General features: G+C 40.0%; 1 protein-coding gene across 1 annotated transcript in view; it reads left to right on the top strand.

The window, feature by feature from the left end:
- pdia5 (protein disulfide isomerase family A, member 5) overlaps nucleotides 1-14,042 on the top strand; it is a 76,966-nt gene that overhangs the window by 8,988 nt on the left and 53,936 nt on the right. Inside the window, exons 2-3 of the mRNA XM_067604428.1 lie at nucleotides 5,011-5,137; nucleotides 8,733-8,820. Of these exons, the coding sequence (XP_067460529.1) occupies nucleotides 5,011-5,137; nucleotides 8,733-8,820 (215 nt within the window). The remainder of the gene's footprint in view (nucleotides 1-5,010; nucleotides 5,138-8,732; nucleotides 8,821-14,042) is intronic.

Here is a 14,042-nt window from a genome sequence, read left to right as displayed (position 1 = left end):
ACTGAATACATCGTACACCCTTCACTCTATTTTGATTCACTGTGTAGGTTTCATGTTTTGCAAGAAGAACACAATATACAATGGGGCCCCAGAAATGCAACCTATAAATAACATTGAATCTGAGGTTTTAAATAAATGTTAGTGACACAAACTTACTCGAAATCAGAGGTTATTCTTGCAAATTAGTTTGATTTATTTGAATTTCATCACTTCTTCTTTTTCATAGTTTCAACTATGCCACCTCTGGGAATTTCACCCCAAGGAAGTCCTTGAGTCTAACCACTTTGGGACCAAAAAAAAAAAGGTCACCCAGGCTTGAAAACACCTAGACCGAGACGTGATTCTAAAAATACAGCTACCTTGACACACGACCAACACTGCGTTAAACAAAGGCTGGAAGCAAGGCAATATTATTCTGGGTCTGCCGACGGGAGATGAGCAGACTAACACTGTGAAGCCAGAGAGCAGGGATAAAAATAACGCCAGTAGCACACGCTATGAACGTGCGGTACAGGGAAACCATACACCCCTAACAATTGCTGGGAGGCCAGATCACGAGGAAACACTGCAGACACGCCGGTATGCCAAACTGTGCACACGCCAGGCTCATGGAAACCAGGCTCCAAAAAAGAGGCTGAAATGTCCATCCCAGGAACAGTCACCTGCCTAGATGGAGCACAGAACAGTGCCCCAGAAATCAGTGCACAGCTGATTAATTGAATCCAGCCTGGTGACAATTTAGTGGGCAGAGAGAAAGGAGAAAACCTAATCTGCCTTAAAGAGACAGGAGCTTAAACGGACTGTAGAGACGTGGTGTTTAGTGAGGGGCTGCGTAAAGAGTTTTTTGAACTGTGAATCATGCAAAACTGCTCTAGTGGAGTCCAAAAAAAAAAAATAGAGCTGGAAATGAGCTCTTTAAATATTCTTTAAACTGTTAATATATTGTTCAATTTCAAGTTTTAAATTTACCTTTGCAATAAAAGAGCCGTTCTTTAGAGTTGTCAACTTTAATTTTGTGCTTTATTTTTTTTAAAGTATCAGTTCAGGCACCGTTTAGGCACTAACACCTTTTTAAAAGTATCATTTTAGCACCGGTATCAGGGGAAAAACACCAAAACAATACCCAACACTACTTCTGACATGCTCCTCTGATCACTGCAGTTATAAAGAGTGGTTATCTGAGTTATTGTAGCCTTTTTGTCAGCTTGAACCAGTCTGACCATTCTCCTCAGACCTCTGTCATCAACAAGGTGTTTCTGTCCACTCATTCTTCACACCATTCTGAGTAAACTCTTTCAGAAATACTCAAACCAGCCCATCTGCCGTTAACAATCATGCCACGGTCAGAGTCACTGAGATCATAGTTTTTTTTCCCCATTCTGATGTTTGATGTGAACGTTAACTGAATGATTCTATGCATTGCCCTGCTGCCACATGATTGGATGATTGTATAACAGCATGAATAAGCAGGTGTACAGGTGTTCCTAATCAAGTGCTTGGTGAGTGGAGTTATGTATGTTCTAGGCTCATATTTTTGAATCAGCTTGTCTCCTTGAGAGAGGAAAAAGTGATGAAATTGCATGTGAGGATAACAAGACAAGTGTTTTGATTAAGACTGCTGTGATCTGATAAAAAAAATGAAGTTGTTCTCTGTAGTTTATTATCACTGTCTTGCATTTACCATTCGCAGTTCAAGTTGAAAATTTCCATTTATTGCACGAGTCAAGCAGCGCAAGAAAGGGATGAAGCTCCAACACAGATAAATTCAGACACCATGAAAATAAATCGGATTCTCATCACAACTATTTTTATTATCACTTTATTTTTTGTAACTTCCACCCTTCATATCATCTGAATACACTACATAACGCCGCTCTACTGCATTCATGTTTTGTGTTTTACTCGCCCGTGCATGTGCTTCATTGTAATAAATCTCAAGCTTTTAAATCGCCAGCAGTGCAGTAACGCTGCTTGTGAATGGGCCTGTCACTCACGGCGCTTTGTGGGGGGAAACTGTCAGCACAGTCTTGTTATTTCTATTCTCGTACGTCTGTCACTGAAAGATGACGCACGCTGCAGTTGGTTGGAAGAATGACATAGTATCAGAGCCATCAGCGATGTCAGCTTGACGACGGCAACGGTGTCGTTCTCCACTGCCTCGGCTGCAGGTGTAGGTGTCAGCCAGAACATTTCACGCTACAGGAAGGACTTTGAAACGTGTCTGTTTGCACATTGATGTAACATGTTAATCATGTTTTTTGTACAGCCAGTAGTCCTCTCAGTCTGTTAGATACTGGACCCAGGGTTTACACGTTTTAAAAACATATGAATGACAACGGACTGTGACAGTAGACTTCTTATCTATTTCTACATAAGCTTGAAATGAGCAAAAACAGTGTTTTACAAGTAGATTTTTATCTATACTAAACAAAATAATCCCTTACTTATGTTGGCCATAAACCCAATTTAAAGGAATACTCCACCAAAAATCTGCTGCTGTCTAGTGTATGAAACTCCACACCTACCACCTGAGGGTTTAGAAGAGGCTCTGTAAAGTTTATAACTTGCTCCTTAACAGAGGAAGGCAGCTGTATGTTTCAAACACTCTCAGTTTCTCCTCAACGTATGCCATTTGCCTCAAAGCTTCAAAGCTGGAAATGGCATACAGTATACAGTATTTCTTGATAAATAAAATATAAGTTTACTGATCTTATGGAAATGCAGATGCTGCTGGAGTGGTTTGATATGTTCCATTTTCATATGTTTGTAAGTTTTTGCTGTGGGTCACAATTGGGTTCCATTGACAGCTTTGGATTCTCTTGTTAAATACAAAAAAGGATTTTGTTGAAATTTTCTACAAATGTTCCTTCCTGTAAAGTCTTGAATAATGTATCATTTTTTTGTATTGGTACAAAGACCCAAGTGTCGTATCAACACTAGTATCGAATAAATGATACCCTACTGATGAAATATATGGTAAATAGTACTTGACATTTCTCTATATTTGTTGCCGTGGACACATCCTGGCTGGTAGCAGGTAAGTGTTGAGGATCACTACCCAGCCCTTTTCCCACAGTCCTGTATTCTAACATCCTGGTTGGTTTTTATTCCTCACTTCTCCTTCATGCAACTGGCAATGAAAAGGTCTTTAAAAGTATCACATTCATCATTGACAAAACTTGCAGAAGCTCTTTAACTTGATAGATGAATATTTAATAAAATACATCAAAGAAATATGTGATAATAATTGATCAAATGTTTAAATGTGCTTTTGATCAAACTGAAAGAACAAGCTTCACGCTTTTTAGAGCCACATTTCAAGTCTTGTGTTAGTCTGGAGTGTTTATTGCTCAAAAGATTTTCAGTGGAGTATTCCTTTAAACATCCTCAGAGAAACTGACTGTATATTTAGCCTAGAATAAGGCCATGTTTACAGTGTTAATCTATGTAATCGTGCCATCTCTCAGCTTAATGGTGCATCTCACTACTTGTCTATATTGTTAAATATTCTGCCACAGTAGATTGTCTCACCAGTATTATATACCATAGGTAAACATGGATAGCTCTCACCACTTTAGCTTGTCATTATTTGTATTAGAAAGGCAGGTGCAGAAAAGATTTAGCTATTTAGGGAGAGTAAGAATCAAGCTCAGTTTGCATCATTATAATCCTCCCAGGCGGCCCATCAAGCATTACATTTCCTGTCTTACTTGGATAAGTAAGACAACCTGCTATCTCTTCTCATCTCCTAATCTTGCCTCCGGCTCCCCGCTCCCATAACCACCCAGTGCCCACCTATATGCAGACAAGTGTCACCTAGCCAGCCTCTAATTAGCCTACCCTTCACAATGTGGCTCCCATGGGTGCCAAAGTGAACACTGTCACATCCTGTTTATCTTGTCATCACATCAACCTAATCGGAATCAAGCATCGACTTTAAGAGACAATGTAAAAAAAAAAAGATGTCTTAAATGTTCTTATTATCCTTTTCTAAGCCCTTTGGCTTCTCTATGTTAACCTCCAAATGTAATGAAACTGAAGTGTCTTCCCATCAGACTCACTTCAGAAGAGCATCCAGTTGGGAATTAAAATTGGAAAATGAGCCTGACAGGTGCTTGTTTTCATTGCAGGTGATATCACTCATCAGACAGGATCCGCTGAGCAAGCAGACGATGTTTGGTGTCTAATTTAGTTCTCTGTAGGCAGAATGGAAGGGCTTTTTAATAAATGGTGATGGCACAGATACAATTAGAATGCATGGAATTAGCCTCATATGACTCTTTTTTTTTTTCTTTTCTTTTCATCTTTGATTAATGTCTAAGCCTCTCAGTATTGGCTTCGTTTCCATATTGGGTATTTCACAACATTAACCCTTACCAAACACTACCAGTGTTAGTGGTACCAAACACTACCAGTGTTTAGTAATTTGAAGAAACCATTCAGACTAATGATGCAGATGTACCCACTTGTTGTCTTTGAAGCTGTCTTCACTACAGGTTGATGTTGAAAGTTTGACACAAGATAGGAATATTGTTTGTGCCATAGTTGAAAAGAAATTGGTAGTCATATATATGCTGTGTTGAAGCTCTCATGTAGCCACTTCAGTGTAAATATCAAGTGGAAACTGTTGGCCTGATAGTGGCACAAGGGCAAAGGTCACATGATCTCCAAAAACATTATGAACCATCCTGTGATGACTGAATATACATGCACGAATATAGAATAAAACAGGCAAAAATTTGCAGCATTGTTATTGAAATCAGGAACTATGTTATCAAAGTATATACAGTATAAAGTATATGAAGTATAATTAAAACAATTAGGAATCTGAGCAGACATGGATGCCAGCTTTTGGTATTTGGTACCTTTTTCCATACGTGGGGGCTGTGAATACATTTTGTTTGGTGGGAAAAGTGTTGAGGGTCGACCCAGCCCTATTGCTATGTGTTGGCATCATCACACGATGACTAATGTGGGAAAACTTGTTTTTATATGTGTTTGTATCACCAGGTGTGGCTGCTGCCAGTGCTGGAAGCGGTAAAGGTGTCACCTCTCATTGAGAAGGTCAGCGACCACAAAGACTTCAAGAAGCTGCTCAGGACGAGAACCAACGTTCTGGTGCTCTACACCAAGACAGGTTAGAGAAAACAGACATCCACCCTTCATGGATATTTGTTGGATTGGACTGAAAAGTTTGGTAGAACATTCATTGTTTCTGGCAATAGATTTATGTGATTTAATTGTGGGATCAGAATCCTCATATTTTTATTTCCTATAGAGCGGGGGTATATTTAGTGCTGACGTCATTATGTACTTACAGAAGTGCATACTAACAAACAATCTTAATTATTTCATTATAATTTGAAAGGGTGAATATGAAATTCACAGCTTCAAAGTGACTCAATTAGCAGCAGTCACTGCTAAAACCTTTACTTGTAATTGAAAGACACCACAGTTGCATCCTAACAGCTTATATTAAATAAGTAATAATGTACAAAGCACTTTAGACCAACACCTTTTGACTGACTTTCCCGACATTACGTGGTGCTCTAACACAGAACTGAAACTTCATCAAACTTTAGATGTAAGATGCCATTTAAATGCAATTTCCTTCAGTTGCAGGTGAGTAAGCACAGTACATGTATGATTATACCTTAAGATCTTGACAATGTTCACTTTATGGACACATTCACGTAGTGGATAAAGACAGTGGGCAGATTCACATTGCTAGTGCAGGATGATTTAAAGTCTGTGTAAAGCAAAATCAGAGGTTTCTTTTGAAACACATTATACATATCAGAAAATAATTGCTGAAAATGTGAAAAGACTGAACTATGTAGTGTTGAACTGTAGAGTTAGACCATTAAATTGTTTTTCACCATATCTGTGTTCAGGAGGGTGGGGCTGAAATGGTGGCTCAATGACATAGAGGGATTACTAGTTTGACCCCTCCCCTAACGCTATATAAGACCTAGAGCGCATTAGCATCGGCTGGGTGTGTAGTCTGTTGTTTTCTAATGGCAGCATGCAATACTTTTATCGCAAGCTTAGCATTAGCATCCTGATGTATGCTGCAGTCACAACAGTAGACGTGAACTCTCAGGGCAGATAGAAAGGTCTACACTCAACTATGAGATATTCTAGGTCAGCAGAGCAGTGCATCTCAGTAATGGCACTGTCTGTGCACCAAGCTTCGTTAACATAAATGCACAGTCCCTTACGCCCCTCAGGTCGTACCGGAGTCATTAGCTGTTGTATCCGCCCTGAGGATGTATCACCCTGGTAGCTCAATGGCCTTATCAGGGATGCTGCTGTTAAGCCATGTTTCCATGAAAATCATGACGTTGCAGTCCATAATCCTTTATGAGTCGTGACTCGCAGTAGCAGTTCATCCATGTTGTCCACCAGAGACTGTACAGGTGAGGAAAATGTTAGCTAGTCATTTAAGTTACATTTTTACTGAAGTAAGTCCACATTTACCTGTAAAATATGTGCCGAATTAAACAGTGACTCCTAGTGTTACTTTATTTTTTAAAATATCATCCATGTTGCTTGTCCTATATCTACAAACAAGGCTCATTTTAAATTGTATGTTTTTTTGAGGGAGTTTGGCATTAGCATTGTCACGTTCAGAGAGTGAGAGGTTGTTCAGTTGGGGGCGTGGTTTCAGCTCCTTCAGCGGACACGCCACCAATGTTTCAGAGCTCAGAATACTGCTTGTTTTTCCATGATTTTGAAACCTAATTTTATATACTTGGCAATTGTTTTAATCATTCAAATTTGGCTGGGTGGTTAATAACACATTTTTCTGTGGCATGAAGAACTCAGAACACATATTATTGCTTTACAGAGACTTATATAAGCATGCGTTAGTGCAGTAGCTTGTGTTAATTAGTATGTCGGTAGTTGCTTTAATAATTAGAGATTCTATATATATATAATTGTGCAACATTAAAACATCAAGTTAACTGAAATTTTTTTCGTGCACCCTCTGTAATAAGAAATATATATATTTTTTTTTACCTCAATATCTTAAGATATTTCAAATGAATCCTTTTGTGCAGCTTTAGCCTGCAGCCTGTTTTAAGGGGATGACCGCAGTGCTCTATCTCCGTAATGAACTTGGAAATACATATTTTATAGAATTAGAGAGTAATTGTTAAATAGAAACTAGATAGTTATAAACCAGCACTTACCTCCAACCATTAGGGAACTCCTAATCCAGTGGTTCTCAAAGTGGGATCTGGGGACTCCCAAGGGTTCTTGAGGGGGTTCCAGGGGGATAATTTATTATCAGTATAGTTCCATCCATAAGTAACACAATGAGAGAATGTATGACGATTTTGGTCATGTGTTTCATATACTTTCTGTAATAAAACGTTTTAAAGCAAAAATCTTATCAGATGGGGGACCCGGTGAACCCTGCAGAGGGCTCTCAGAGCCCCACAACAACAGATTTATTTTGTTCATAATTCAAGGCCCGCATCAGCCTGCGTTAGCTCATTAGATCAGGCTTCTAGCTATCAAGCTGTGGTTCTGATTGATTGCTGGCTGCAGCATAACGAAAACAGGTTCCCCTACTCATGCTGGTTTAATTCCCTCCAATTCTATATATATTACCTATTCTAACCACTTCCAGCTATACTGCATTCATGTAGTGTAAAGACAGTCTTGAATAAAGACAGTCTTGCGCAGTGTCCCTGACGCATCACCAGCTTCACATCCCTATTGAGTTTTGCTCCGGTTAGTGCTCATCAAACCCTAACAATGAGCCCATTAGAAAATCTGCCAGCCAATATCTGCTCGCCTCCTGCTCCATACATGGTAATAAAGTGACACTGTATTGCCAGATGTTTTTGTTACCGAACTGGTGTGAGGCGGGACCCAAGGGAGTCATGGCAGTGCCCCTAAATCTAAATATAGCCTTGGCCTGGAGCATTCAGAGGAATTGTTCTCTTCATGCAATGAATAAAACACATTTGGTTTCAGGGGGTAGTATAAAAATGATGTATTGTGTTATACAAGGACTAGAATATTACACTTTGTTTACTTTACTCAGAGGAATCTACTTTGCCTGCCATATCTGATGAAAATAAGTAATATTACTGTGTGTGTTGTTTTAGCTGGCAGAGTTTATTGCACACTAGTTTCTCCTCTTTCCTAGCACAGAAAGCAAACTGTACAGCACAGCGGTATTTTCTCTCTGAAACGGTAGATTGTGCAAGTCTCCAGTGGTCATGAACGCTCCATGTCGTCCTCGAGCGAGCTCACAGATGATGTTCATCATGGCTCTGAATATGGTAGTAAGCAGCATGCAGCAGGTACAAACTGTAGTTCACCAAAACATACCTGCTGTGCCTCCCCCATTCACCGAAAAGTCGGTCTGTATCAGCAGTCGCAGAGTCTTTGTGTCACCATATAATCCTCCAATCTCTTGCTTAGTCACACTATTGTAAGATGTTGAAAGCTGATGTAACTTAAGCCCCCTCCTTGAACCCATCCAGTGAAAGGTATTAGAAAACCATCTTCCATCACCCCACTAACCCAAACTCAGTGATCTCTTTCTTCATCACTTGGTGCTTTATTAAGACACTGAGCTCCACTGTAACTCAACTCCTCTTCACTGTGTTTGACATGACAGTGTCCTCTTTGTCTCGAGACTCCGGGTCATCCTGAGCTATTGAATGAATTTGGTAACAAAGCTGACCATAGTTTATTCTCTGTGTCTGTAGCTACATCAGGGGACTCCCACCTGAAGCTGCTGTCAGATGTGGCCCAGACAGTGAAGGGCCAAGGGACTATTGCCTGGGTCAACTGTGGGTAAGTAATGTGATGATAAAAAAAAAAGCACAGTCTAGGACTTCCTCTCCCTCCATTACACACATTTACCCCCTGTCTTTTTCCACAGTACGGCCTCTTTTGTCCAAGGAGTTTTCTGACAGCAGTTATAAAGGCAGAGCAATGTACTCCCTTAAGAATATCTCTACTGCCATCCATTTGCACAATTTATGGCTTTTCCACCAGGGTGTAAATGTTGTTGTTCCACATGTTCTACTATAAAGGCACAATTTGACAGCAGCAAAACTTGGGAGAGACTCAGCAGCCACACATTTCCTCTTTCTCTGTTTAGTGTTGTCAGGTTAGGCTAACTCATTATTGCTAACTTTGGAGCTAACCCCCTTCACTTTCCCAGTAGTACTCTACATTTACTGCCAGATTGACAATTTAACTGCTAACCTTTTTCTCCGCTCCGCTAGCATTCACCATCATTTTTCTGCTGCTCGCTCTCACATACTCATTATGCACACACATTACACACTATCCTATTCCTTAAATGGAGCTACGCTACCAAGAGTTTCCCAGGAAACAACACAAAGGTTGACTCACGTTTCGTAACAGCACTGCACAGAGAGGCCTCCAAAGCTATTGATTGAATGGATATTTGACTATATTTTTGGCATTAAATTTTTTTTTTTTTTTGGCCTGGCAGGGGCTGTTGTTGGCCTGGAGGCTGGCCAGGCCTATACAAGTAGGGGAAACAATGGCTGATAAATTACATCAGTCATGTCTGTAGCACTGAAATGACTGAGTATCAAAGATCTGACCAGAAATTCATTGTTAACTTTTGATCCTTGACATGAAATGATGGACAGAAAATTAATTGGCAACAATTTGGTAATCAATTAAATCATTTAAGTCACTTTTCAGGCTGGAATGCCAAACATTCACTAGTTCTGGCTAGTGTAGAGCTTTTTTCAGCAAATTTGATCTGATTAATGTCACCTTGAACTTTAGGAACCCAACCATTAATCAGGTAATCGATAATGAAAATATGAATTAGTTGCAGCCGTACTTGACACAGTTTATCGACACTTGGTGTGACAGACACTGTTTGGTTGGTACAAAAATTGGTTTTTGGTTCAATACTTAGCCCCAGTCAATTGATAAGAAGTATAAATCATCCAGTAAAGATGCCAAACATTTGTTTGTTCAAAATTCAGCTGATGTTCTCTGCTTTATACTATTGTAAATTGAATATGTGTGGATGTTGTACTGTAGCTTGGACAAAACAAGCAAATCGCCCAAAATGTCATCTTGGACTCTAAAATGATTGAAATGGGCATTTTTCACTGTATTCCAGCATTTTATTGACTAATCGGTTTATCAGTTAATTAAAAAATAACTGACAGATTATTTGATAAATTAAGATATAAAACATGGAACTGTAATAATCAGTATTTGCAGCCCTAGTCACATGGAAAACGTTTGTCTTCACACTCCACACACCATTTCCTCTTTAAGGCAGAACAATACATGTGTCATCAGTCTTTGTAGAGCACATCTGTCTCTAGCCCACACTGTGGAAATGTTTACATTTAGTAAATGCAAGATATTCCCAAGACATCTGCAAGGATTGTTTTCTCTAAGCACAACTCGATTTGCTCCCTGGTGATCTGACTTTGGCTTGTTGTTCTCTCTGCCCTTCCTGGTGTTCAGTTCCACTCGCTTTATTTAATTTTTTTCGTACCTGTCAACCCATCAGCTGCATGAACCGTCATCTTCACTAGAGAGGAAAGAATGTTTCATAAAACAGGAAACTGTTAGGAAGGCAGTAACTCCCCTTTGACACCTAGTGCTCATTGCACCATTCACAATCTCTCTCAAGCTTATCCGGGATTGAAGACCTGACGGACAAAAGGAAAAGAAACTAAACTCCAAACAGTCTGAAGAAATTGTCAGAAGTGTTGGTGTCTGTATTTCTCTTCAAAGACACTCCATGATACACATCCTTTTTTGCACTGTTTACTTTTTGACTCAGTCACTGTTTTTGTCTGAGAGAATATGATCTCTCTCTTCCTTCTCCAACAACTTCAGTGTGCTATAGAGTGGGCTTATGCTAAGCAGAGATTTATCCTGGGCCAGATTCCTGCCAGGGGAGCTAGAGTGAGCTGGGTTCATCACTGCAGGACACATGGATCCGGTGCCAGCCTCTGTAGCGAAGCATTGTGCTATTTGGCATATTTCTCCACCATCTCAAATGGACCGGCTCCAAATCGAAGCTCCAGCTGACAGCTCATGGTGGACAGAGGGAGCGAGAGAGTAGAGCGTATATCACAGCGTGAGAATGGTTAGCTCTGCCAAGGAAGAGGGCCACCAAGGCCAGAATGACACTTTGAACAGATGACAGGGATCTGAGTGTTGGCCAACCGGGATCCACCATAGGGATGAATGATCTCATACAGGAAGGAAATGCAGGACTGCTGTCCTGCTCCCATTCCTATGGAAATTTAGAACTGACATAGAACATGAGAAGAAACATGGTCTTGCCTGGATCAATGGGAATAGTAGAGCACAAACAAGCATGCCATGGATTAGGATTTGTGTTCTGGAAGAGTAATAATTGAATGACATGCTGGGACTTCATCCCCTTTGCATGATGAATCCATCATTAATCCCTTGCAAGGGACTCCGTTGACTTTGGCTAAATGCAAAGTTTTGGCACCGACCTTTTAAATTTTATTTTATTGAGTCATTCAATCACTTGATAAAAGAAGCTGCACCACGTTCAGCCACCTCTTTGTGTCAAGTCTTTGCAGTTGGGTACCTCTAACCATACCAAATGTAACAAAGGTAGAAGAAAAGGTGTGCACTCGCTAACAGGCTCCAAATACTTGACTTTTTTATATTGATAAAAGGGGAGCACAAATGTTTCTGCCACTATGTGCTAAAATCACAGTTTTTTACAAACTGGGTCTTTTGTAGGTTTGTCCATCTTTTCTATTGGTTAATTATAAGCAAGTCATTTTTGCTCTTCCAGACAGGTTGTAAACAAACCAAATGATTGACCAGATTATATACCACTGCTTTAGGGCTGTAGTCAACCAAAGAAAATCTTGGTGCTATTGATTTCCGAATGAATGGATATTTGGCGAGTACAGTTAGACCTAGCAGTCTCCATTAGGTTGGGCGAGTTCAAACTTGTGAAAACAACAGGGGTGTTTTGAATACACCCTTGTTTTCACAGGTAATTTATTAGTCTGTGCCTCCTGCCGCAGGAAATAATGGATTACTCCTGGAAAGCTGTTGATGTAGCATTTTTCTCCTTATGAAAGTAACACAGAGATTATTCGACCAATGAGAATTTAGTCAGACGAGAGCATATCGACCAACTAATCGACCAGTCAACCAGCAGACTACAGCCCTACACGTCTTTGAGGTAGATGAAGTGAGTTCACCTGAAATGCTGACCAAAGTTGCACCAGGATATGTCTGTATACTGTGATGGATGTTTGGGTTGTAATGTTACCGTCTGCATTCGCTGTTCACTTCTGGACATTTGCTTAAAATTAAATTGAAATCACATTTAGTAATCCCTTTCTGCTGTCAAAAATAATGCTAATGTGTTTTTTTAAATCTATTGTTCACAGTTTTTTATCTTTAAAAGGAAGAAAAATGGGTCTTTGGGGAAATATGAGAAACACTTATTTTCATTTCAGCCACTGGAGGGGTGGAGCAGGAAAAAAGTACTCCATCTAAGTCAACAGAGAATTAACGATATTCTGACAAATTAATGCAAAGATGGGGGGCACCATCATAAAACCAAAAAGTATAAATTGTTCATTTCCCCCCTTTTTTTCTCAAAGGAGAATAGGGAACATGTGATTTACAGAGCAGATATGCTGCAGCAGACTGTTCCATTTCAGTGAATAGTTTGCTACAGCATGCTGCTATGTGATCACCAAACTCCTTGTGTTTCTTAATCTGTCAGACTTCTTTTTAACTCTGTCGCCACATTTTCAGATCCAAGCAAATAACCTGATAGGTACAATGTAATCATAACCAATAGCAATAACGGCCAAAGCTATGTAATTAAGACCAAAGTTGTGATAAATACAGTAATCATTTAACTTTGGTTTCAACAGTAAAATCTACTAGAATCTGGTACATCATACAAGCCATCCAGAATGTGAACTCAATTGCTGACAAACATACAGTATGAAGCTGTAACCCCAAAGTATCTGGCAGTATCTATCATCTGGCAGTAAATGTACAGTACAGACTACAGTGTGTCAGTTAATAAATGCTGCAGCTTGTCAAGACCATGACAAGTCACGTCTGTTGTTTCCCCAACTGCTGGAAAAGTAAAGGGGGTTAGCTCCAAAGTTTGCAACAATGGGTTAGCCTAACCTGACGACGCTAAACAGAGAAATAGAGAACGGAGAAATGTGTGGCTGCAAATCCCCCCACTGTCTTATGTGTTCAGTACCATAATTTCACTGTCTAACATCATAACATTACTTGATTGGACAATGGTTTGCCTTGGCATCTACAGTACTATTGCGGTTTACCCCGTTTGTCAGCACTTTATAAATTCTCATCAGTCTATTCCCTGTGCTCCAACCCCACTCATACCTTCCAGCTTCACCAGCCGTAGACCTCCTGCTCACTGCAGGCGCTGACACATCGACTGACGTTACAACATGTGTTCATCTGATGAACAGGCCTCTGAATTGCCGTCATGGCCTTTGTTCTTTCTGTACTGAACATTAGTTAGAGAGGCATCCTAACTTTTCTGCATGTCCATTTGTTATGTGATTGAAGGGTATTGCTGTGTCATTGGTTCATTCATACATGCAGCTGACCACTGTTCAGAAACATAATAGCCTGCAGCTTAGTTTCTCTGAGTCAGTTTTACTGTGTATGTAGGACCACAGTGAGTAAGACGCTGTAGGCACATGTCCATTGTTCTACTGGCCCGTACCCAGGTATGTGGCCTATTCACACTGTCTTCCAAAAAGTCCCATTTTACAATACATGGTGGTTTCTTGCCAGCACTGTACAGCTCATTTCAGTTGACAACACCAAGACAATGGTCTTCACGTACGAGTGATTTAAGAGAATGTGGGGCATTCACCAATTTTCTCCTACTTAAAATTTTCTCTTGGGTACAAACCAAATTACAAGTGGTCCAGACTTGTTGTACGGGTCATGTACAGATACACTCTTTTGTCTAATATCTCTGTGTAGAGGTTAGAGGTTCT

The sequence above is a fragment of the Thunnus thynnus genome, chromosome 11, assembly GCF_963924715.1.
Source record: "Thunnus thynnus chromosome 11, fThuThy2.1, whole genome shotgun sequence".
NCBI lineage: Eukaryota > Metazoa > Chordata > Actinopteri > Scombriformes > Scombridae > Thunnus > Thunnus thynnus.
The sequence above is the reverse complement of the archived record's forward strand: the minus strand, read 5'-3'. Positions and strand labels throughout refer to the sequence as shown.